Genomic DNA, 26,902 nt, shown 5'->3' on the forward strand with positions numbered 1-26,902 from the left:
AAAGCTTGAAGGCGCAGACTTTTGGTCTTGGTCTGCCATTCATTGGTTATGAGGTCCGGAGCAGGTAAGTCAACCTCCCTGGCCTTACTTTCCCTATGTGTAATACAGAAATACTTCATGGTAGCATGACTGTATGACACCAGCAATAGACTATGACAACATTCCATGAGGTGGTAATATTTTGTAGTTCTTAACTATTAAATTTGTTCTCTTTACAGAACAGATTTCTAATAAAATGCTTAGTCATAAAATACATGGTTGGCCAGAGGTTCCCTATCCCTTGATTATAAGCAGGTGCTACTTTTTGGGATATTTATTTGAAATATTAATACTTTGGTACTCAATTGTTGATGTCCCATGGTGCATATTTTTACTTTTGGGATTATTAGTGGCCCAAGCAGGGATGAATAGTCTATATAATTACTACCTCTTAACCTAATGCAATTGTTTTTTTCTTGGAGCAAGTGAAATCTTCGTGGGAAGGAGTTTTCTACATGGATTTTTTTTTTTTTTTTTTTTAAGCATAGTTTCTGTGCTATTAAAGTACTGATTCTAAGCACAGACTCAGGAAGATGGGCCATTGGAACAAGGCTTCTCCAGGAAGTTGGTTCTGTTTGGGTCTTGACCTTCCCTTCCTCTCATACTAGCAGGCCTCTTCCCAATGAATACACATTTTGCTTGTTCTCGTTTTTGCCATGTTTACCTTTTCTTGGTCCTGTATAAGCAATAAAGCTGTTTTCTGTTCTTCACCTTTCTCAACCCCAAATTCTCTTCTATGCCTTAGGGTAAGGCTTTGATGGTTCTTCCAGCCCCCTTAAATATGGCTTAGGGTGGCTCTTCAAAACCTAAGATCTCTCATTTGCACTATTGGCCTTGGAACATAGTTGTTTCTAATGTTCCTGCCAATCAGAGATCTATATATTAAACCCTAAAATGGGATTTAAAAAAAGAGAGTTGGAGAATTCACATTTATTGAATAATTGTTGTGATACAAGATGGAATTTCTGAATTCCCAATAAATAAATTTCACTTTTTGAACATTTGATCTCTTACTTTTTAGCACCAACAGGCTTGGTAACAGCCTGAAGTTAACCTGACAATGGGTTGACAACATTCCCCTGCTGGCCCTTCAACCTGCTTAATAATAAGTCTTTTGCTTCTTCAGTCATTCTCCCACGGGATGGCCTACTGCCCTCCTTTCTGTACAATCTGGGCAAACCGACTGGTGATAGCAAGAGTAGTGTCAATGAAGCGGTCCACACAGCTAGAGAGACAATTTTCAGTGCGAGAGTCTAGGCGATTCCCTGGCTTCTCCACACATTTATCCCAACATAACTCCATGAAGTGATGCACCTAAGAAGAAAGAAAAATAGTAACAACTTGGGGTCTGCAGACAGGCCTAACTATGAATTTTCTTATTTCCTTCCCATTTTTCTCATTTTCTGTCACCTGACTAAACTATTCTTTGACTCTCTCCTCACTTCTAATTTGTCACCAATATGGACCAACTCCTCATCCCTACATTGAAACAATCCTTTTATCCTCTCCTTTTCTATTTTTCTTAGAAATTAAAAAATATGTACTTTCCATCAAGTCACCCTAATGCATCAGTTTCTCTGTTAGCCACTGAGGGCACTCCCTTATTTAACACCCAACCCATCTGTTTCAGTGAGGTCCACACACAGCATACTCAACTTGACTCTCAATATTCCTCCCTAAAGATTTTTCCACAATTTAAATTATTACCTCCTTGAGAGCACTGCCTATTATTTTCTAATTGTGTCACTTCCTTAATCAGATAGAAAATCTCAGGCAGGATTAATACCTTCTTTTATATTTCCAAACTAGCACCAGCGTAAGCTGGGAGGCTATGGTACCAATTAATTCCCCCAAACCACTGCACTCATCGCATTCTAAACCTATTCTTAAGTAGTTCTTAACCTTTTTGGGGTCATGGACATATCTGAGAATCCGATGAAGGTTACCGGCCCAATCTACAGAAAAATGCACACACAGCACAGAAAATGTGTGCACTTTCGTAATATTCAGCACCCAAAGATTTCTAACCAGGGTTCTTGCTACTCATATTCAGCGAACTCTCCCCTTCCCACCCCTCCCCCCCCCCCCAACACGGGGGAATAACCATTTACCAAGGGCTTAACTACTTTGGGAGGCTGGGTACTAAGCAGTCAATCCTTTCTGCGGTCCTAAAAGATGACTATCACCTCCGTTTAAGAGGCACGGTTAAGTAATTAGGTTTAGGGTTAGTCATGCAGCTAGAAAGGGGCAACGCCGCGGTTGGAACCATGCTCCAAAACTCTTTTTCTAAACTAACGGTCTAGACCGACTACTTCAGAGCCCACCTTGATCCAATAATGCTCTACTGCTCTATCGTTTTCCAGTACATTATTGCATATGATACTTGATATCCAGTGAGGCAGCGGGCGACTGCGAAACCAAGACTTACAGTGGACGGGCGTTTTGTCTATGGGCACGTGACCTGTAAGGGGCAGAGGCAAGCTTAGAACCGGAATCTTCCGAATGCCAGCCCAGAGAGCTCACCGCCAAGCTAGGCTCCCGTGCCTTTGTGTCGCCCGAGCCTTTCTTCGCTTTACACCTTCTCTTTCCCCCCACTACAGGCTTGCTTAGAGAGTACCTGAGCACTACGGGTCACCACCGGCAGGAGTGACTCGTTTCTTTCGTGAGCAGAACCGGGCGCAGCAGGCACGGAGCATAGGGCGGCCGCACCGCACCGCCCCGCCACCGTTCAGAGCTCCGCGGGTGCCCGGAACCTGTACTTCACCCTCTTTTCTCTTCACACTGGTCCCTGTCCCCGCACCTGTGCAGTGAACTGCGCCTTCTGCTGTTCCGCCGCCACCAGGCGCTGCAACTCCGCTTCATCCGCCTCACCCAGCTCCGCCATTGCCTGCGTCGAGCTCGGGACCTTCCGACGAGCCGTGTGCGCATGTGCGGCGGGACCGAGCCAACACCGACTTCCGGTTCACCCGGCGTTTTCCGTTTCCTCGTTTTGTTTCGTCGTTGCGGGTGGATGTTGTCATATGACTGCTTCCGGGTTGCTGGATGACCTTGAGCCTTCCCGAGCGACATGGCGACTCTCTGGAGGCTGAGTGTCCTCTGCGGTGCCGGAGGTGGGCGAGGTGAGGATCCTGGCAGCTGGAGGTGTTTAGCACAACCTCCAGCCGGGGAAGGGAATGCGGTGAGGATTCGTTTGCTGGGCGGTGAGACCTTTTGAGCGGGGGTGGGGCGGGGCGGGGGTGTCCCTCCTCCTCCCCTTTGGCAGCTCTGTCTCCTGCCGAAACCAAGGCATCACCAGCGTTGCCTGCGGGCCCAGATGTTTACCCGAGAGCGTATCTCCCCTGCTCTGGGCTGACGTGGTGATGGGGTAATTTGAAAGTTATAGTCTTGCAGAGGCTATTCACATGAGTTCTCTTTTTCTCCCCATTCGCTGTTTTTAGAGTGCTCCCTTCCTGAATCGCAAGAGTGTCAGGGTCAAAGTCCCAATCCACGTCTTGCCTATTTCCCTTGGAGTTGAGTTCGATAATTATAGAAGTGGGCATTTGTGTTATACTAGGCACTGTAGTATGGTTGGGTTACAAATGTGAAAAAACATAGTTCCAGCCCTCAAAGAGTTTTCGTTTTTGTAGAGAAAACACATATAAGCATAATGTAACATAAAGTGAAAACTGTGCAGTAAGTAAATTGTATGCCAGTCCAGAGGAAGAATATATTAGCTGTGTGTTTTGGAAGGATCACCCTGTCTGGGTTCTTGAAGAAGGTGTGCCTGATTTGAGTGTTGAGGGTAAGGAAGGCCACAGGAAGAAGGGCATTACAGTTAGGGCTACTGGGATGAGCAAAAGAATGATGAAGGTGTAGAAACTGCTTGTTATGAGAGAAAACAAAACAAATCAGATATTAGAGTGTGAAGCTCAAGATGAGGAGTGAGATGGTTCTGGAAAGGTGAACTGAAGTCAAATCACAGAAGAACTTGTCTTGATTTGGAGTATGCATTTTACTTCGTGTGAAGGGGAGCCCTTGAAAGGTTTGACATAGATTTGCAGTTTACATTGACCACTTTGGTAACAATGTGGTAGATGGCCATCATGGGAAATGGGGCAGGCTAAGACATAAGTCAGGGAGATGAGTTGAGACACTGTTGTAGCCGTGTTGGCAAGGATGGTGAGGTCCTGAACTTGGAAAGTTGTACATAAGAGAAGATTGTCTCAGGAAATGTTAGGAGATACATCAGTATGATTTGGCATTTGACTGAATTTAGAGGGAATGTCCTACATGACTTCCAGATTTCTGGGTAAAGTGAAAGAGTGGCTGGGATGTCATTAAATAAAGTGGTAAGCATGTAGATGGGGGGCAAGTTTAAATGAGAAAGTGAGTTGAAGGGTGATTTTAGTTTTTGCCATGGTAAGTTTGAGGACCATGTGGGGTATCTCAGGGGAGAGGCCTTCTAGGCACTTAAACTTCTGAAACTCTGGAGAGATATCAGGCCTGGGGATACAGAGTTGGGTTTCATCAGCTTAAAGGCACTAGGAGTTGAGTGGACAAAATGTCTAGGGGTGGCATAGGAAGCAAGGAGAGCAATGGGCAGATGATGGAATCCTGGGCAGACATTTAAGAGCAGCTGCAGAGGAGAGAATCAAAAGGAGAAGCCGAAGAGAGTTCTTTCAGAGAAGAGAAGGGAGGAGAGGCCACCAGTGCCACGTGATGCAGAAAGCCCAATAAGATGAAGACTAAACAGTGTGTATTGGATGTGGCCACAGGAGACCATTGGTGACTTACTAAAGCAGCTTTGGTGGGGATAAAGACGAGTTTCAGAGTTGAAGAATGATAAGGAAATGAGGAAGTTGAGGTGATTTAGACAACACTTTAAAGAAGCATGTTTGGAAAGTGAAGAAAGGGAGCAGGGGAAGAGTGCATGGGCATTAGAGGACATAGGGTCAAGGGAAGGGTTAATTATATTACATCAGTTGAGGGAAAATGGTCAGTAGGAAGGAAGGAGAGGTTAAAGATACAGGAGAGAAATTACATTTTATCGAGTGCTTATAACATTCTGGGAATTATGCTGAACATTTTACATATATTTTAAAATTTTCAACGTTGTATTATGAAGTAAATACCAGTATTTTCATTTTACAAAAGAGAGGACATTGACTCTTGGAGAGCCTATTTAACTTAATTGCTCATCGTCTCACAGCAGCATTGGTAGGGTTGGGTGTACCTAGGTCTGCCTATTTTTAAACCAAGAGACAAGATCTAAAGGAGGACAGAAAGGGATGGGTTCAAGAGTGCAAGCAGAGAAATTGATCTTGAAAAGGAAGATGGTATTTCCCAAACTAGACTGAATTCCCTGAAGACAAAGACTTTGTCTTTTATCTCTTTTGCTCTAGTGCAGAGCATAATCTTGCATGTATTAAATGTTTGTTGGATGAATAGATGAATAAATGGGAGAAGAAAGGAGCTATAAGTTATTTTTTTTAATTAGTCAAAGTGAAGCCCTTTTATGTAAGTGTTCATTGATTTTTCAATATTTCCATGGCTACTTAGTCTAATCTCATAGCAACCCAGTGAAACAGACGCTATCCTCATTTTACAGATGAGTTGGTCATTCCCTGTTTGGGGTTAAATCGCTTGCCTATGGTCATTTAGAAAGTCTGTCAATCCTGTTAAAGGAGAGGTGCTTATGATCCCCCTTATGTCTCTTTCCTTAGCTCTCTTCCTCCGAACCCCAGTGGTCAGACCGGCTCATGTCTCAGCATTTCTCCAGGACCGCTCAACCCCAGGATGGTGTGGAATACAGCACATTCACCTGTCACCCAGCCACCATTGTATGTCCATCTTCATCTGGGCTGATTATCATGCCTTTGGCAGGACTTGCTGTCTCTGAGAGGAACTCTTGTGTCCAACTCTGTCAAATGAAGACCTAGCCTACACCTGGGCACACAATGCTAGCGTGGTTGAATCATGCCATTTACACTCATACAGAAACTTCTGGTCTAAGTCTTTTTAACTTTTTTAATTTTTTAAAAAGAAAATAGTTCTGTAGGAAGAGTCTGTTCAATATAGTTTAGTTACTTTTATTTATGTAGCTAATGGAGAGGAGCCAGATCCAAATAATTTGGAATAGTAGACAGTTTAAAAAATCATGCATATTTATAGCTGTAATTGACATGCTTATTTTTATTTAGGTTGATATTAAAATCATGGCATTTCTTGGATGAATACTGTTTAGGTATTAAATCTTAGAAAATCTGTAGGTGAATAACAGGTTAACTATATTTTCATTTTTAAAGTCTAGAAAGATCAGTGTTTTACAGAGAAGACTTCTTTTGATTCTTAAGTCTACCAGTTATAATTGCATCTGAGTTATGAGTAATTAGGCAAGTATAGTTTTCCTGCTTTTTAGAATTATGTTATCTTTGAAAAGTTTTTGTTTCTGAACTTTGTTCAGTTAGATTTAGCAGAGTGGTTTTAACTTGGGGTGCATGGGACTAAAGGAAGGTCCCCCAAAGTTGTATACACAGTCTTTATTTTTAAAATTTATTTATTTATGGCCGCACTGGGTCTTCATTGCTGCACACAGGCTTTCTCTAGTTGTGGCGAGCAGGGGCTAGTCTTCATTGTGGTGTGCGGTCTTCTCATTGCAGTGGTTTCTCTTGTTGTGGAGCACGGGCTCTAGGCACGTGGGCTCAGTAGTTGTGGCTCCTGGCTCTAGAGCGCATGCTCAGTAGTTGTGGCGCCCGGGCTTAGTTGCTCTGCGGCATGTGGGATCTTCCCGGACGAGGGCTCAAACCCGTGTCCCCTGCATTGGCAGGCAGATTCTTAACCGCTGTGCCACCAGGGAAGTCCCTACACAGTTGTTTTTTTTTTTTTTAATTTTTTGGCCACACTGCGCAACATGTGGGATCTTACTTCCCTGACCAGGGATCAAACCTGCATTGGGAGCGCAGAGTCTTAAGCACTGGACTGCCAGGGAAGTACCCCTACACAGTTTTTAATGTGTGTATCTATGTGCACTTTTCCAGGAAGTAGCTCCATCCTTTTATTAGATTCCCAATGGGGTGTGTAACCAAAAAAAGGTAGAGGCTCTCAAAGAGATGTTTAAAGCCCATTTTATTTTCACTTGTTTAAAAGAAGTTTTCAGGGACTTCCCTGGTGGTCCAGTGGTTAGCAACCCACCTGCCAGTGCAGGGGATACGGGTTCGAGCCCTGGTCCAGGAAGATCCCGTATGCCGCGGAACAGCTGAGCCTGTGAGCCACAACTGCTGAAGCCTGTGCATCTAGAGCCCGTGCTCCGCAACAAGAGAAACCACCACAGTGTGAAGCCTGCGCACCGCAACGAAGAGTGGTCCCCACTCACCGCAACTTGGATGAGAGGGCCCGTGCACAGCAATGAAAACCCAGTGTAGCCAAAAATAAATAAATGTATAAAAAAAATAAATAAAAGAAGTTTTCACATTCCATATCTATTTTTGGCTATTTATAAGTAACGGAACAGAAGAAGAACCATGACCCTAAAAGTTGACATTAGAACTTTGCTTCTATCTATTTATTTTTGGCTCTGTTGGGTCTTCGTTGCTGCGGGCGGTCTTCCTCTAGTTGCGGCGGGCAGGGGCTACTCTTTGTTGCGGTGTGCGGGCTTCTCATCACAGTGGCTTTTGTTGCAGAGCACGGGCTCTAGGCACGTGGGCTTCAGTAGTTGTGGCTCACGGACTCTAGAGTGAAGGCTCAGTAGTTGTGGCACATGGGCTTCGTTGCTCCTCAGCATGTGGGATCTTCCCAGACCAGGGCTCGAACCCGTGTCTCCTGCATTGGCAGGCAGATTTTTTTTTTCCCCAGTACGTGGGCCTCTCATTGTTGTGGCCTCTCCCGTTGCGGAGCGCAGGCTCAGCGGCTCCGCGGCATGTGGGATCCTCCTGGACCGGGGCATGAACCCGTGTCCCCTGCATCGGCAGGCGGACTCTCAACCATTGCACCACCAGGGAAGCCCCTGGCAGGCAGATTTTTAACCACTGCGCCACCAGGGAAGCCCGAGAACTTTGCTTCTCTTTGAGTTGGCTGGTTTAATTTTCTTTTGGGAGGATTTTTAATATTACTTTACTTACTTTAATATTACTTTACTTACAATATTACTTTACTTTTGATTAGGTGTAAACAAAAGAGTGATGTTTTAAAGGAATTCCATAGGTGTCACCAACTTATATTCATAAGGTATCTGTCTATTACACTTAAGTCCAAGATTGGTAATTCTGCAAAGATATTTTGTCCATCTTCTTGCCTATAGTGGCAAGAAGCAAAGTGGATGTGTCTTCTGATTAACATATGTAGGTGTTGAGACACCCTGTGCTGAAAGACTTCAAAGAAAGGAGATTGCATCTCTCACTTACCTTTATCTTACCCTGTTTATGCTCAGAGTTAAGTCTTCCATGCATTCTGTTTGCCATTATGTCAGTGGGTTATTTTGTGGCAAATATTGAGATGTGTGTTTCCCCCTGCAACTCTTATGAATCTCATCCTTCCTTTCTACAGCTGGTTCCAAGGCTGCGTCTCTCCACTGGACTGGTGAGAGGGTTGTCAGTGTTTTGCTCCTGGGCCTAATTCCAGCTGCTTATTTGAATCCTTGCTCTGTGGTGGACTACTCTCTGGCTGCAGCCCTCACTCTTCATAGTCACTGGCAAGTACAGCAGTCCTTTCAGTATTACATTGTCTGCTCAATTTGTTTGCTGTGAGCTTGTCTCACTATTGCATATGAGGGAGAAGTTGGTTGAGATACTGAAGATCTGAAGAGAACCTTAAAACATATGTAAACTATTTATACGCCCAGATTTATGTATCCACCTGCCTATTTGATGTCTTCGCTTTCATATCTGTACGCATTTTGAACACAGCATGTCATAAAAGTGAGTTCCTGATCTTCCCCAGATCTCTTCCTCCAGTATTCTTGCCCATTTGAATTAATGACGTTTCCATTCTTCTGTTTGTTCAAGCCCCAAACCTGGTCATCATGCTTGATTCCAGAAGTAGTCTCCTAACTGGTCTCCTGTCTGTTCTCAACACAGCAGCCCCTGTGATCCTGTTAAAATATTAAGACAGGTCCAGACACTCCTCGAAACCCTTCATTGTCTCCTAATCTTACTTAAACTAAAAGGCAGAGTTCTTACAGTGATCTACAGACTCTATATGGTCTTGCCCCCTCTTTCTTTCCTCATTTGCAACCATTTACTGTCACATTCACACTGGCTTCCTTGCTAATTCTTGAACACACCTGGGTCACTCCAGGCCTCAGGGCTTTACTCTTACAGTTCCTTCTACTTGAAACTTTTCCTAGTTATGTACTTGGCTTGTTGCCTCATTTCCTTCACATCTTAAATGTTACCTTCTCAATGAAGCCGTCTCTAACGACTTACTCAAAATTGCAGTGTCTCTCCCAGCATTCCTTATCCCTCTCCCCTGTCTTTATTGTCTCAGTAGCACTTATTTCATTCTAATATACTTTATCATCTGTTTATTATCTTGTATATTTCTTGTCTCCCCTCACGAGAATGAAAGCACAGATACAGAAAATCATAAGAATCAAATCTATGGCTTAGTGAATTATTATAACAGTAATACCCGCCCCCAGGTCAAGAAATAGACCTTTGCTATCTACTGCAGGAGCCTCTCCTTGTGTTGTATCTCAGTCATAATGGTTCAACATCCCCCCCACCAGAAAAAATTTTATCCTGATTTTTATAGCAATCGTTGTCTTACATTTCATCATAGTTTTATTACCCAAATGTGCATCACTAGACACTATAGTTCAGTTTTGCTCTTTTTAAAAAAAGAAATATAATAGGAGTTTTGACTGTTTTTATTTGTTGTTGTATCTTTAGTGCCTAGGGCAGTATCTCACACATAGCACTAAGTAAATATTTGTCGAATGGATGAATTTCCAGTTTTTATTTATTTTACCCAGTGTAGTTTGTTAGACTTTCTAAGTTAATGAACCTTCTAGAAAGTTTGTTAATAACAATTGGGTTCCTTAAGTTGTCCCTTGTGTGTTGTTTTGCAAGGACAATATGCTGTCATGGGTGGGGGAGGTTTTTTTTGGATTGTTAGAACTGAAAGCACTTGGGGGAGTATCTTAACCAACGCTCTTGTTTTACAGTTGTAGAAACTAAACCCCAGGGAAGTTAAGTAACTTGTCAGAATCATTTTCTAGCTAGTATTAAAGGTGATTTTGCTTACCTAGTTTTCTAGGGTTGGTTAGAATTACCCTTTAACCAGATAGACCTCTCACAATAGAAGATTCCAGTTGCATATGGAAATACTAGCTCACAGCTACAGTAGGATTTCTCTGATGTGTGTTTCTTGAAAGGAGATCCATCTAAATCGGTGAAAAATCAGAATAAGAGATAAATCTAAAGTCATACTTTTTCTTTTTTGGCCGTGCTATGTGGCATATGGGATCTTAGTTCCCCAAACAGTGCCCCCTGAAGTGGAAGTGTGGAGTCTTAACCACTGGACCGCCAGGGAAGCCCTAAAGTCATACATTCTAAAAATTACGATTGACTTCTCCAATTACCTTACTGATTCTCTCTTCCTTTTTCAAACATACACAGAAAAGACTTGAAAGAATTGTCTATAATTGTGCACTAGTTCCTTAGCATCCAATCTGCTGGGTTTTTTTTCTTTTTTTTTTGGCAGTACGAAGGCCTCTCACTGTTGTGGCCTCTCCCGTTGTGGAGCACAGGCTCCGGACGCGCAGGCTCAGCGGCCATGGCTCACGGGCCCAGCCGCTCCGCAGCATGTGGGATCTTCCCGGACCGGGGCACGAACCCGTGTCCCCTGCGTCAGCAGGTGGACTCTCAACCACTGCGCCACCAGGGAGGCCCAGCATCCCATCTTTTTTAACCCACATTAATTGGGCTTTTTATCCCAACTGTGTAACTGAAATCATTCTTATCAAAATCACTAAAGACCTTCATTTTTTCCAAATCCAGTTGTCCATTCTCTGTCCTCCACTTGAAACTCAGCAGCATTCAAGTTAATCGACCGTTTTCTCCTTAAGTAAATTTTCTTTGGCTTCCTAGATGCCATACTCACCTTGTTTTCTTCTACCTTACCAGCTGTACTTTCTCAGTCTCCTCTGTCAGCTCCTTTTCCTCTTGCCTGACCTCTGAATAATAAAGGTCTGATCTCCAGGCTCATTCTAGACTTTTTAAAATTTCTCTGTTTACACACTTTTCTAGGGTGAGCTCAGATCAGACTTCTTTTCCTGAGCTGCGGACTTGTATTTCCAGTTGTCTGACCGACTTATCCACTTGGATGTCTAATAGTCATCCCAAATTTAATATTGCCAAAAATCACTCTTTTCGCCCCCCCCCCGAAATCTCTCTTGATTTCCCCTCAAAACCTCCTTCTCTCCCGTTCTTCCCTAATTCAATTAAATCTTGTTGTTCAAGCCAAAAATCCTGGGAGTCATTCTAGGTATTACTTTTTGTCTTAACCCCACAACCAGTCCATCAGCTTGTGTTAGTTCTCTCCTCAGAACATAGTCTGAGCCAAGTTAAGCCAGCAGCCTTGCCTAGGCTACTCCGGCTGCTTCCTAACTAGTTTTTTATTTCTGTTCTTGCCACCCTTCTGCCCGCACTGTCCTTTCACCACATATAGCCAGAGTGACCTTTTTAAAAGGTAAAATTACATTTATCCAAAGAAGATATGCAAATGGAAAATAAGCACATGAAAAAATGCTCAACATTGTTTGTTATTAGAGAAATGCAAATCAAAACCTCATTGAGATACCACTTTACACCTTACACTTTATACCACTTTACGCTTTACACCGACTTTACACATCATTGAGATACCACTTTACACCACTTTACACTTTACCAGGATGGCTGTAATCAAAAAGATGGACAATAATGAGTGTTGAGAAGTGGGAGTCCTCATATATCTCTGCTGGGAATGTAAAACGTTGCGGCTACCTTGGAAAACAGTTTGGCAGGTCTAACAAAAGTTATTATAACAAAGAGTTATAATATGAGTTAACAACAGAGAGTTGCTATATGACTTGGCAATTTCACTTTTAGGTGTATACCTACCAAGATTGAAAACATATGTCCCCACGCACACAAAAACTTGTACAATAATGTTCATAGCAGTGTTGTTATTATATAATAGCCAAAGAGGCGAAACAGTCCAGATGTGTCTTAATTGATGAATAGCTAAACAAAATGTGATATGTTTTTACAAAGGAATATTATTTGGCCATACAAAGACTAAAGTGCTGATCCGTGGTGCAACATGGCTGAACCTTGAAAATGTTATGCTGAGTGAAAGAAACTCAACACGAAAGGCCGTATATTGTATGATTTCATTTATGGAAAGTGTCCCGAATTAGCAAATATGTAGAGACAGAAACAAATTAGTGATTGCCTAATGGGCTAAAGGGTACAGAGTTTGTTTCTGATGAAAATGTTCTGGGATTAAACAGTGATGGTGTTGCACAACTCTGTGTGAGTATACTAAAAGCCACAGAATTGTTAATTTTATGGTACGTGAATTATATCTCAATAGAACTGTTATTTAAAAAGTAAAATTAGGTCACTGCTTACTTTGGTCACTGCCTACTTAAAGCACAGCTGTGGTTTCCCGTTGTATTTCAAGTAAAATTCAAACTCCTTGTTATGACCTTCAAGCCCCTATGCGATCTGCCCCTGCCTTCTGGTCTCCCTGTTCTCCAGCCACATAACCTTTTTACGATTCCTCAGAGATGCCGAGGTCATTGTTACTTTTGTTTGGGATGTTCTTTTCATTCAAGCTATCCTTTCTAAAATATTTCTTCATAGCACTTACGTACTTTTTCTTTCTCTTCACTAAAATGTTTGTTCCATAAGGGCAGGAATGCTGTCTTATTTGCTGTACTCTCAACATCTGTAACAGATTCTGGCACATAATATCTGCTTAATAAATTCTTTTTCAATTAATGAAAAAGTCTGTAGGCCATTTGTTTGGGTTTAAAAATAAAAAACAAAATTTTATAAATAGAGTAGGAATTAGTTACTGTCTTTGATATAAACGACTTGAAAATTGAATCTGAAGGATAGGAAGGTGTCTTTATTATATTGTTAGGGTACACTTGATTCCTTCATTTTGGTTTATGATTTTTGTTACCATGAGTTGCATTTTGACCTTGACTGATTATTTTTTTTGCAGCCAAGTTAACCGAATAGCCTTCTAACATCACTTGTGGTTTTTCATTTGTACTGTGATTTTTTTTTTCTTTAGGGGCATTGGACAAGTTGTTACTGACTATGTTCGAGGGGCTGCGTTGCAGAAAGCTGCCAAGGCAGGCTTTTTGGTGCTCTCGGCGTTCACCTTTGCTGGGCTTTGTTATTTCAACTATCATGATGTGGGCATCTGCAAAGCTGTGGCTATGCTGTGGAAGCTCTGACCCTTTAGACTTAACACCTTGAGAATTGATTGGACACCTGCTTGCCTCTGCTATGTGATGCCATTTCAACTCACAATAAGAAGGAAGTAACAGATTAGTCCGCTGGTAAACCTCTTCTCCTAATCAGCTAGTTATGTTTAGAGTTTAATCTTTGAAGAAAGATTGAGAGAAATTGTATCCAAGAAGTTGTGAGACTGAGTTTTGTATTCTGGAGAGTTAATGGGGTGTCTCAGAGCTTCTCAGAAGACTCACAGTATAACTAAACATTATATATGAGCCTTTGCCTGTTAATTTATCAGACTCTTAAAGGGAATTCAGCTTTATTACTCTCAATATTTGATCAAACTTCTATATTTGTCCTAGGATGATGGAGAAAGGGAACGACTGTTAATTCATAAGTAAAGACTTCGCAGAAAATTAGGCAGTGTTTCGTTTTTGTAAACATCCCCCCCTCTGTTCAGTCGATACCAGTTACTGATGGTTACGTGTCCTAGGGAGATTTGGAAATTAGAAATGCTGATATTTCACATTACTGATTTCTAGATCCTAGGAAGAAGAGCCTGGAGAGTTTCTGAATATAGAGAAGTTTCATGTAGGGAAGAGGTCCCTTTATAGACGTTTCAAATTGTTACAGGTTCTAAATGGAGACTTAATCCTCAAATGTGTTTATTTTACTGGTCCTAAAATAATCTGTTCACAAATATAAAATTGTAAGGAATAAGTTGTTGTTTTCCCACCGTGAGAATCTCTAATGTGAAAATGTATTCTATGAAGGTAAAGTTTTTTTAAAAATAAAAATGCTGTATAATAAAAATTTATTCTACTCTTTTATGTCTTAATTGTCCATAGTTTTATTCAGTAGAACTGAGTGTCTATTGCATCTATAGCATGGAAACAGGACTGAGTGTTTAAATTTCCTTCTGAGTTTAGCAGTTAGGTAAATCAGATACAGAGTGCTGTAATACAGAAAAGACTTACATGTAATAGGCAGAAATATACTGAGTATAAGTAGTTTGGTATGAGGAAGGTAATAAGATTGAGTAGTAGGAATCAGAATTGGGTCCAGATTATGGTGTTCTGCGGTTGCCAGCCTTTATATTCAAATTTTATACTGTATGCAGTTAGTCTGGTCTTAAGGGATGAGTGTAATGCATGGTGGTTTCATCTAGCAATGTAGATGAAATGGGAGTTGGTGCATTTCACTCGCTGAGGACCTTACTGGATAACTGAGGCAAACTATCGAAGGGGAGCTGGCTAGAAGGGTAAGTGTTCATGCTGGAGGTTAAAGATAAGGTCCCCTTAATGTGCTTACAACCTTGTAGGATATTTATTAAGGGTTTAGGAAGAGGTGGTTAATTCTGTTTTGGGGCAGGTTAAAGGTTTCAGAAGGGGGTGATGCCTGAGTAGCAGTGGTTCACCAAGGAGTCATGGTGGTGGGCCAGTCCGCCTTGGCAGGGAGGAGTATTTTATTACTGACTTGGTTTAGAATTGGTGGTTCATTATGATGATAAAAAAGTGGACTGACCTTTAGTCAGTTTCGTTATTGTTTTAAAATTCTCTATAGTGATCCCCCTTAGAGTCATTCCTCACCACCCCCCCCACTGCTCCCCCATCCCTCCAGCCCCCAGTACACAACTGCTGTCACATGGAGTGGGGAAATGGATTTTTCCATAGAGTAGCTATCACCAATACCATCAGACCGTAGTTTGGCTTTGGAAGGGTGTCTAATGCTAATAAGCTTCATTAGATCATGATTGAATGTTAGAGTGGAGGCTGGTTAGAGTGGACCTGCCCCACGTCCTGGTCAGTTTTGTAATTAGGTTGGAGCTGAGCTGTCACTTTGGAAAATCAGTGGGTTGCCGTGAGTTGCTGGAGCAGCAGCGAAGATGAGGCAGGGTCTAACAGCAATAAGACGTTTCTGAGGTTAGGCAGGACATGATCAGAATTGTGCTTCAGAAGGAATTTAGGCAGCATTAGGAAGGTTGATGAACTAGAGGCAGAAGGATGTATAAGAAGATAGAGGTAGAATATAGTGACAGTGGCAAGTAGGAGTCAATTTCAAAACATATTGTAGAAGTCAACATTCATTTGGTAGGTATTAAGTATCTTGTGTGATTGGCACTGTGCCAGGTACTGTGGCTAAAGAGGTAGGAATTTCTCTCCCCTTAGAAAGAATTCATAGTCTAATTGGGGCAACGGATAAACGATTGCAGTACAGTGTAATAAGTGCAAGAATAGTTAAGCACATTGAGCAGTGATGTAACAAAGGGTACAGGAAGAATTTGCTTGCAAGTTTCATGGGAGACAAGAGTCTTGACCTGGATTCTGAAAGATAAGGAGCTGATGCGAGGCCAAGGAAGCTGGGGTGAGGTGTGAGGAGGCTAGAGGATGGTAGATCAGGCAGAAGATTGCATGTGATTCGGTACGATTGCAACGTAGAGAGGGACTGATTGTAGAGGACCTTCTATGCCATGGTAAGTAATTGAGAGAACTGAGTCACTGAAGATTGTTAATTATGCAAATGACATGGTCAGATGTATATTTTATTTTTTTAATACATTTATTTATTTGTTTATTCTTGGCTGCTGCACACAGGCTTTTCTCTAGTTGTGGCAAGCGAGGGCTACTCTTCGTTGCGGTGCACGGGCTTCTCGTTGCGGTGGCTTCTCTTGTTGTGGAGTACGGGCTCTAGGTGCGCGGGCTTCAGTAGTTGTGGCTTGCAGGCTCTAGAGCACAGGCTCAGTAGTTGTGGCACACGGGCTTAGTTGCTCCGTGGCATATGGGATCTTCCCGGACTAGGGCTCGAACCCGTGTCCCCTGCATTGGCAGGCGGATTCTCAACCACTGCGCTACCAGGGAAGCCCCAGATGTTTATTTTAAATAGGTTGTGCTGGCAGCTGTGCACAGTGTGGATTTGAAGGAGGAAACAGGTTATTTCAGTGATCCAGAAAGCAATTATGAATTCTGAAGGTAGTAGTAGTGAGGATGAAAATAAATTCAAGAGTTATCTAGAACTTAGAATCAATAAGTTATACTGGGGTATGAAAGATCGAGAGAGGAGCGAGCCTAGCCCAATTTTTTTGTTGTAAAAAATGAAAAATGGGAAGTCGTGTCATTAATTTTTGAAGGAAAATTAGATATGGTAGTGGAGGGATAGGTCACTACAAAAGTTTTGGATTTGTGAGATATCCAGGAAGAGAGAGAATTTGTAGACTTGCATTTTTTGTCAGTATGACAGACTAAATTTTAGGAATTACTTTGCTATGACGCACCTAAGAATGTTAAACAACAAGAATAACTTTTAAAACGTGGCTGAGCTTGCTTAGAGTTTAACAGCTGTTGAACAATACTGAAATTACTCTTTATCATGAAGGGGAAGTATGGCAACTAGATTTAGATTGGAGTGGCACTCAATAGTTATAAAGGAAGCAGACAATGAAATAATATTATAAAAGGTAGCTTATGTGGTTCCTACTTTTGAGTAAGGTATCACTAAAACACAAGTCTGTCTTTCATGTCAACAAGAATGGTTTATCATAGTTAGGAATGTCCAAAATTAAGAGGTTAATGGAATATAGGTTATTAAAGAAAGAAAAGTCCCGTTGAACATCTGTAGCCCATAGCAGAGCTCTTGGATATTTTAAAGTCAGTTCATGGGACTTCCCTGGTGGCTCAGTGGTTAAGAATCTGCCTGCCAGTGCAGGGTACATGGGTTCAATCCCTGGTCTGGGAAGATCCCACATGCCACGGAGCAACTAAGCCCATGCACCACAACTATTGAACCTATGCTCTAGAGCCCGCGAGCCACAACTACTGAGCCTGAGTGCCACAACTACTGAAGCCCGCGCGCCTAGAGCCCTTGCTCCACAACAAGAGAAGCCACCGCAATGAGAAGACTCTGCACCGCAACGAAGAGTAAACCCTGCTCGCCACAACTAGAGAAAGCCCGTGCACAGCAATGAAGACCCAATGCAGGCAAAATAAATAAATAAATTAAAAAAAAATAAAGTCAGCTCATATAGTGTTTTAGCTAACCAAAGTATGAAGAATACAAAACGTAACTAATATTTTTAGTATCTCTCCTTTCATGAGGTAAGAAAATACTATAGTCATCTAGGACACCCCAAAGAAAGTTTGGATGTAAAAGTCCTCTTAACAATTTTATTATTCTGAATTTAAGCCTTGAGTTTAGGAAATGAACAACAGCAACAACAAAAAAAACCTGTCGGAGAATATTGGTTATTAAATATAGGCTTAAGTCAAAGATACCAAAATACATAAAACATCTTGCTTTAGAGTAACAATATGCACAACAGGAAACTTTCAGAAGTGAGGAACTTTTGCTAAGACTGATTCAAGAGAATGATAAAGGCACAAAAACTATATTTAAAGATCAATCTTATTCTGTACTACCAATTTTCTCTTTAAAAATGACTGGGGCTTCCCTGGTGGCGCAGTGGTTGAGAGTCCGCCTGCCGATGCAGGGGACACGGGTTCGTGACCCGGTCCGGGAAGATCCCACATGCTCCCACATGCCGCGGAGCGGCTGGCCCCGTGAGCCATGGCCGCTGGCCTGCGTGTCCGGAGCCTGTGCTCCGCAACGGGAGAGGCCACAACAGTGAGAGGCACGCGTACCCCCCCCACCAAAAAAAAAGAATTATAAGCCTTTTTTGCCTACTAATCTTAGTATTTCTTCATAAGGTTCACATTTCACTTCATTGCAGATTTTAGTCTCAAAAGTTTATTTCATTGCAGCAAATGTGATCCATTTAACACATTCAGAGAGATGGCAACACACTGAGATCTTCTACCATGCCTTAATGGTTCAGATTGTTTTTTGGGCTACCATAGCTTGTTAAAGAAGTGTCCACTGCTTGATGAAGATGATATAGTCGGGTTCTGTTTTGATATAATCTAACATTCCAAGCAATGTGACTTAAAGGAATAATTTTAGTAGAAGGTTCCTCATAGTTTGTCTTCCTCCCAAAGTGCACACATCATAAAAACATTTAACCTTTAAAATTAAGCTGTGTAAGTTATGTTCCTATATTTTAATTAAAAACAGTGTGGCAGTTATAATTTGATTCCAATTTTGTTTTGAAAATTTGTGTGTATATATAGTGCATATATATATATACATATACTATTAACAATGGTTAATTATATCTTTTTGTAATGTTTATTTTTTGGCAATGAACATATATTCCAATTAGAAAAATAGATTAACAAAATAAAACAGTGGGGCTTCCCTGGTGACGCAGTGGTTAAGAATCCACCTGCCAATGCAGGGGACACGGGTTTGAGCCCTGGTCCGGGAAGATCCCACATGCCGCGGAGCAACTAAGCCCATGCGACACAACTACTGAGCCTGCGCTCTAGAGCCCGCGTGCCACAACTACTGAAGCCTGCGCGCCTAGAGCCCGTGCTCTGAAACAAAGAGAAGCCACTGCAATGAGAAGCCTGTGTACCGCAACGAAGAGTAACCCTTGCTAGCTGCAACTAGAGAAAGCCCGCGCGCAGCAACGAAGACCCAACGCAGCCAAAAATAAATAAATAAAATAAATAAATTTATTTTAAAAAATAAATTAAAAAAATGAAACAGTGCACACACAGGTAGTGCGTATTTTATCATCCTGCTAGGGTTGGCCTCTTCCTGCTCTGTATTCTTTGATGAAATTAGCTGGGTGGGTTTCAGTAGTGAGCGGACGTAGGCTGGTTATATTAATCTTTGTTTTTAGACTAAAGCATGTTGGTATCTGGAGCCTCCTTCATCCTTACTCTCCAGAAAGTGTGTTCACTTATTGTTAGCGTTTGAGCACTGGGGACAGACATGGAGACAAATATGTTGCTACTGTATGAAATTTTAAGTGATGATGTAATGGAGGAAAAAAATGTGTTGGATAATCATAACTGAGAGAATGGGGCCAACACACAAAGAAAGTCTTCTAAAAACATTAGTTACATGAAAATCCCTTCTGTTCTGCTGAGCATGTAATGATTGGGAAAGGCAAATGTGAGCCCAAGTTTTAGAGCAAAGATTGAGGGGTATGAAAAATTGTTCTGCAAAACAGAATGAGAATTTGAAGTTCCTAGAACTAATCCAGGAAGGAACTTGGGAAAGAGGAGAGATCAGAGGGACAGATAAGGAAAGAGGTGGCAAGAGGGAGTGAGGCTGGGATCTGGGGGACAATGGGGAAACAATAGCCGGGGAAAAAAATTCCTGGTCATGGAGTGACCAAAAGATGGACAAGATTGTCTGTGTGCAATTTGAATTTTTTTTTCCATTTTGACAACATGATTCATTCTTTTGTCCCTCACATATTTTTGGTAATATCTACTATGTCTTGAAAGAGTATAATGTTTTTGTTTTATTTTACTTTGGATATTTTATATCAGGAGTGAATTTCTATCAGGGTCAAAGCAATATCCTTATTACAGAGCACATGTTAGATGCCAAGATGATCCACAAACTCTACCAATTCACTGGAAGAAGGAGTTTGGAGCCAGAAATGAATATGAGAATGTAAGCCTCCTAGGAATTCGCAGAAATCTTGGGGGTTGGGGTGGGGATCTAATATCCCATGCAATGTGGAAAACTTTAGGTGACATCTAGGTTACACTATGCAAAACCCCCGTCCAGCGTTTCTTTATATTTGTCGAACTCAGGATCAGCCTTGTGCATTGCATTTTCTCATTATGTACAAGGTGTGATTTAAATTAGCTCCTAGACCTAGCTTACCTGGACTTTGTCTTCTCTCCTCTCTGACCTAAAAACCTTACCTGCAACTCTATTCACTCTTTGAGCCTAGAGAGCACAAGTGAGGCATTATTTCAGCAAAGTCCTACCTACTTTACAGGATTGCTCTAAAGATTTTAAAAGATGTTAAAATACTTAGAACATTTAAAAATGCTATACCAATATAAACATTCATTACTGTGTTAGTGTTTTTATTTCTAATAATAACAATGATAGTAAACATTAAATGGTACCTATAATTATATAGCAGGTACACTGTGAATTTTCTCATTTAGTACTCATGACATTTCTATGAGTGTCCCTATGAGACAGGAGGTATTATCTTCATTCCCATTTTAGAAATGACAATATATACCCAGAGACAAGGATTGAACACAGATTTATCTGACTCCAAACCTATCCTTTTAATGGGTTAAATATCATTTTAATGGATTGACTTACAGATTAATTAACTGGTGTTTTAGAAAATAAATCAGTGAGAAAGACAACTCTATAGAAAACTGAGCAATGGTTAAAGATAGACAAGTGGCTTTTAAATACATGAAAGGAGCAATAACTTTGCTTAATAACTAAAACCATAATTAGATACCAAAGCACTTATGTGATTACCAAAGATGATAAGGCTTAATAACACAATTGGGGAGGTTATATATTATAGTAAAACAGGCAGAAAAGCAGAAAAGGTGAAGACAACAAATCAGCTTGATGGATCTTGTGAGAAAGAGGGAGGTAGAGTCATTCGATGTCCTGTCAGGTTCTGTTCAACATATATGTTAATATTCACAGAAAAAAAGAGAGTTCCTGCACCCCAGGAGCTCATAGTCTAGTGGGGGACACAGAGAAGTAAGTGGAAGTTTATGATACAGACTGTAAAGGGCTATAATGTGAATAAGTTCACAAGGTAAGTCCAAGGAGAAAGAATAGAGAATGAGATTCCCACAGCATTTAATTTCCCCACATAGCATTTTAAAGTTACAGTGTGGGAAAGGATTGAGCAATAGTAAAGCTCCCAGGCCAGCCCATTGAAAGGTGCCCTAATAGTTGTAGTGAAAGTGAAGAGAGGCTTCTGGTGGGTACCATAAAACATCTGCTATAATGAACTGAAGTTAAGGTGCTGCCTAAGAGGAAAACTGAGCAAGGGTGCATGGTCACAGGTGTGGAAGCTATCAGAAGCTGAAGTAAAAACGTTATCATACTTTTGCATCTCCTGTACCCTCTGCCTGGAATGACCTTCCCCATCTTCTGTGCCACCTCTGCCTCATTTTTTATTCATGTCTCTCATCCTCCAGAACTGTGTGTGTGTACGTGGTTTCCATCAGTGTCTCTTCATCTTTTCTTTTTTTTTTGCCTTTTTCTATCCCCAACTTATTTGTTTAATTGACTAGAGAGTTTTAGATTCCCTTTTGAATTAATTTCGTTACATATTATTCTCAGGATGTTAACCCAGTTTTAAAATTAAAGTTGTTGCTATAGGAATTTAATTGTATTTATATACTTCCTTGATGGGCAAAAGTTTTGCTATTGTCATATAATGTGAAGCTTTCCTGACAAAAATGTGTGTGTGTTATATTTTCCCTCTGGGTTTCCAGCCATGCTTCCCAGTTTAAAAAGAAAAAAATGCAACTATTCTTAGAAGCCAAGTGAAACGCAGCAGAACCATATTTCCCCTTCAACAGTAGCAAAACAGAACAATCTCCACACGTCTTGAGATTTGACTCTGAATCTTGTATAGTTTTCTTTCATTCACTCTCAGAAAGTACCTACTAACCACTTTCCTTCCTCTGGAAAAATAAGTAAGCACTTTTATAATTTGGACTTTAGTATCAGCATTATGTCTGTGAAACAGCTCTCTGGGAGAACCTTAAAAAGGATGTGAAAGCAAAAGAGCTGTCTCTAAGTTAAATTTACATTTTATTATAATTTAGAAATTTTCTGTTCATGTTTTTCGTACCCAGCTGAATTTTGATATTTTAAGGGCTTGGATCATGTCTCAGATACTTTTGTATTCCATTCCTGCACTCAGCACCCTGTCCAACACATGCTAAGTAGTCAGGAAAAAGTTGTAGAATGTATGAACAAGCTGTGGCTTCTGTAGCCTCTCTTTTTTTTTTTTAATCAGCAAATGATTAGTGCACGCCTGTGTGGAAGAGGTTATGAACAGAACTCATGCCTTGTGCAGTTAGTGAATGATCAACAGATGCTCAACAGTACCATAACATTGTAAGTAAATATTTTTTTACAGTACCAGCTGCTTCTGAAAAAAGAACTAGACATAAAAACAAGCTAGGCATGATGGCCAGAGAACGCAGAAAAGTAAGATCATTTGTGCCCAGCTCTTAGTTTATAAAAATGACTGAATAAAAACACGGAGAGGTCAATGCCATTGTAAGAAAAGTTGCCCTAGAAATGAAAGGCATGTCATGCCATTCAGGGCCACAGGGGATGCACCAGTGTCGGAGGCAGAGAGGAGGGAAGGAAAACACAGACCACAGCCTTTGTTATGTTTTCTGTGGGAAAGACAGGGCAGGGAAGGGAAAATACTTTAGGATTGGTTGGGTAATTCCAGTGGGCTTTGGGGGATAGGTCTGTCTCTGTTGTATGGTATCTGGCCCTGGGTCGATTTAGGGCAGGGGAAATATTGGCTATGTGTGTGAGCTCTAGATAAAGGAGGTGGTTGGGGGTATGGGCTTGGAATTGGTTGGTTTGTACAGGAAAAGTGGGTTCATCGGCCAGCTGTCTCAGGAATCAGCTAGCCTTGACGGGCAGTCCCTTCCCCAGCCAGCAAGTCCCCCAGAGATGTCAAAACATCGTAAAACATAGACAATAAAAAATATGGTTAATACATAAGACCCTAGAGCTTAAAAGAAATGTTATGACAAAGAAGCATATGAATAAGAAATTTTAACCTATACCCATTAATGTGATATTGCTTTAGGTACTGTATTAAGTCTGTATATTAACTTGAAAAGCATTGTCCTCTTCACTACAGTTAGTCTTCTTGTACTTGAGTATTTCTCTATCTGTTTTAGGGTTCCTTTATTTCTCTTAATAAGTTTTATCATTTTTCTCTGAGTAGCTTTTATTACCTAAATTAGATTATTCCCAATATGCTCTCTCTTACTATATAAATGGGATTTTAAAAATCGTGTTTTCTTACTCATATCACTCATATATTGAAATGAAATTATTTTTTGTGGCTTTATGTATTGTAATATCTTGCAATTTTGCCGATTTAATTTATTATCTCTAGTAGATCTTTAGTTTTTAGTTTTATAGAAACTTTTGCTATAAAAATTTGAAAACTTATGTAAGCACCCATCACCCAGGTTCAACAATTATTGAAATTTTGCTTATCTTATTTCTTATTTTTCCACATTCCCATACATTCATGTCTTCTTCAGTTCCACTTAAGATGCTCAATAATTTCCTATAATTTTTCCTGGCTCCAGCAAAAAGTCATTCAGGTGTATGGAAAGCTTCTGAATCTCTGGAATACTTTTTTCCTTTCTCATGTTTTATTGTTTCTTTCTTTCTTTTTTTTTTTTTTTTTGCGGTACGCGGACCTCTCACCGCTGCGGCCTCTCCCGTTGCGGAGCACAGGCTCCGGACGCTCAGGCTCAGCGGCCATGGCTCGCGGGCCCAGCCGCTCCGCGGCATGTGGGATCCTCCCGGACCGGGGCACGAACCCGTGTCCCCTGCATCGGCAGGCGGACTCTCAACCACTGCGCCCCCAGGGAAGCCCTGTTTTGTTTTTTAATAGCTTCCATGCTGATTTTTTTCCTCTGTTCTCAACTTTGAACATATTGATAGCTATTTAAATTCAGTGTTTGTTATAAGGCAGTGTGAGTGAAGGTTTCCTTTTGTTCTGATTTCTGTCCGGTGGCATGGTAATTGATTCTTTCTTTAAAATCTGTAACTGGAGGGCAGACCGATATGCATGGGTCCCAGCCTCTTTCCCAGTTTCTAGCAACTTTTTACTTAGAATACTTCGGCTCTGTTGAAGTTGCATCTCTCCCTTACTCCTATTGCCTGCTTCTCTATTAGTCCCAGCTAATCTAGTATATGAGGAATTGTGGTTTCTAAAAAATGCTGCCCTAGTAAGATTTTCCCTGCTTCCTACTCTAACTCTAAATCACACACAACAAAACAAAAAAATCCCAGCTACAGGTATGATTTTTTTTCTTTTCTTGAAGCGGGGGCAGGGGTGGAGAGTGGTGACTTTTGAGAGAGAGAAACTGGACAAGAAGCAAGAAAACTGCTCCTTCTAGTGGAAAGAAAGGGATATTTTTGCAAAAGGACTTAGGATTAGCTTATCCAAATCTTTCCTGGCCTATCTCAATATTTTACTAAGATTAAAAAAAAGAAAAAAACAACCCTACACTTAAAATAAAAAGAAACTAAGAGGTGAATAAAGAAAGAAATGGCACTTTCTATTGTCCACCAACTCTCCTGCTTCTGGTCTAAATATTCTTCCCCTAAGCAGATGGATGTGACTGATGGCTGATATTGAATTAATGGCGCTTCCTGAACCATGACTCAACCATGCAGTGGCTCTGCCAAGTTTATGGCCAAGCCATAGAGGAGGAGGGCACCTCCTCCTCATTCCCAAACTATGACCATCACTCATTCTTCTCTCTCAGGGCTGTTGCAGCACATTAGGGGCTTATTTGTCATTGATTCATTTCTTCCTGTGGCTTAGAGGCTTGGGGAATTCAATAACTTTTTACTTAGCTTTTTTGTCTTACCTAATACATTAAAACATTCAAAATATTCTTTTGGCCAGATCAGGGTGTAACCACTAGAGACTATCTCTGACTAGGTGTACATTTTAACCCAACTATACTCAACACCTCACGTAAACACCATCCGTATGACCTCTATCTTTTTCTAAGGTAAGGTGATCCTGACAATATTCTCTGAAAATTTTACACTCACTGACTGACCCGTATTTTTGTTTTTCCTCATTCCCAGTTTTCAAGGTAAAAGAAATGCAAACAGAAAAATTTCAACAATCTCCTTTGGAGACATTGCCCAGTTTCCTGTTAGGCAGAGAACCAAGTTTTCTGAATTGTAGACATGTGATGCAGAGGTTTGAAGTTTTAGTTTTGGGGTTTCCCTTCTCTCTCTTCACAGCAATTCATTCTTATATTTTTGTCACCTAAAATGATTTTAAAACCTCATTTTCTGTACTTTATATCTCTTACAATGTTATCTAAAAACATTGATATTATGACATTAATTTTGCTTTTATACATGTGCATCTTCACTTCCTAGTGTTTGCTTTCACACTTCATTGCTCCTACTGTGAAGATAGGTACATTAGTCTGTTGTAGCTTAATGATGTAAGTCTTTATTCATAGTCGTAATTCTTTGTTCATATAGCGCCTTATAATTTGCAAAGAGATTTCACACAAATCATTATTATTCATTTACTCATATATTAAAAAATATTTCAGTGTCTACTATATACCAGGCACTGTGCTGGGCCCTGGGAATATAAAGACCAAAGAGCCACAGCTCCTGATCTCCAGGAGCTCACAGGCTCAACAGGGAGGCACATAAGGCAATAGACAGGATACTATACTCAAAAGTAAACTTCTGATCATGGTTTGGATTTTAAATAGATCTCTTTAAAACTGGGAAGTGAACATATTGACTAATGGACACTGGCATTTTTTCCATTTGACAGTTTTATTGTGTGTGCGTGTGCATGTGTGTGCATAAAAACTGAATAAATTAGCATTTTGGCTTATAGATTAGTCTCTTAAGAGCACAGCCAAAACTTAACCTCTACTAGGTAACAGGACAAATGTAAGGACCTGATCCTTGAACTTGAAGCCTATAATCCATGACCCTTGGTGATCCCACCAAGGCTCACACAAACGGGAGCCCAGTCTGGTCAGTCCCCTATTCCTGCTTTACTTCTCAACATTGGCCAATAATGCCAAATATACAAAGGATTCCTGTAAAAGGTAAAACTTTTTCTCTCCTTTGCTGGCATCTGTGTTGTAACTCACACATAAGGATTTAAGCCTTTTCCCGTGCTGCTTTGTAACTCTGGCATCATTCAAAGTGGAAATGGATTCTGATGGCGTAAGTGTTATTTCCTGGGCAATAAACATCTTAAATAGAGAAGTGAGTCAGCAGAGCACATGAAACTGATGAACCAAGATTAGTCACATGGGTAGCAGAGCTGCTTAATCTGAATATAACTTTCTCTTCAGATCATTTCCCTTGAAATTGGGTGGAAATCCCCCAAACTCTTGCTCAATTTGGCAGCTGCAAGGGTGAGCTAAGGCAGTAGTACTCTGGCAATACTGCAGTGGTAGCTGTAGCTATTTGAATAATCACAGTAGTTAATCCATTTTAATTTGACCTTTCCTTTATGTGCTTTAAAATGTATGAATTATTAGGAATATTGTAATATCCAACTATAAGGAAAGATGATTAAGAAAAGGACTCAGAACCGTAGCAAAAACTAAATGCTGTTTCATTCTAATTTGGGGATGCTTCAGAATGAAGCAGTCCTGTGTTCTCAGAAAAAAAAAAGGAGGGCATGGTGGGATGCAGTGTGACTGTTTTGGTAGGACTAGTTAGTAATCTGATTACCTATCTCAAGGTCTCAAAATCTATATCTGAAAGTTACCTCATTTCTTTTCCTCATTGCAATGAAAAGT

General features: G+C 40.8%; 2 protein-coding genes across 2 annotated transcripts; one reads left to right on the forward strand and one right to left on the reverse strand.

Moving 5' to 3' along the window:
- Nucleotides 1-954: 954 nt before the first annotated feature.
- Nucleotides 955-2,975, reverse strand: TIMM8B (translocase of inner mitochondrial membrane 8 homolog B). The gene is made up of 2 exons (XM_022559000.3): nt 2,840-2,975; nt 955-1,353 (listed from the first exon to the last, which is right to left on the reverse strand). The coding sequence occupies exons 1-2, from the start codon at nt 2,921-2,923 to the stop codon at nt 1,186-1,188; spliced, it is 252 nt and encodes an 83-aa protein (XP_022414708.1). The 5' UTR covers nt 2,924-2,975; the 3' UTR covers nt 955-1,185.
- SDHD (succinate dehydrogenase complex subunit D) lies at nt 2,925-14,299 on the forward strand. The gene is made up of 4 exons (XM_022558999.3): nt 2,925-3,158; nt 5,742-5,858; nt 8,560-8,704; nt 13,303-14,299. The coding sequence occupies exons 1-4, from the start codon at nt 3,107-3,109 to the stop codon at nt 13,466-13,468; spliced, it is 480 nt and encodes a 159-aa protein (XP_022414707.2). The 5' UTR covers nt 2,925-3,106; the 3' UTR covers nt 13,469-14,299.
- Nucleotides 14,300-26,902: the final 12,603 nt, after the last annotated feature.

The sequence above is a fragment of the Delphinapterus leucas genome, chromosome 7 (genome assembly GCF_059928025.1).
Source record: "Delphinapterus leucas isolate spDelLeu-1000000601 "Yukka" chromosome 7, BTC_Dleu_Yukka2, whole genome shotgun sequence".
In the NCBI taxonomy this organism is placed as follows: domain Eukaryota; kingdom Metazoa; phylum Chordata; class Mammalia; order Artiodactyla; family Monodontidae; genus Delphinapterus; species Delphinapterus leucas.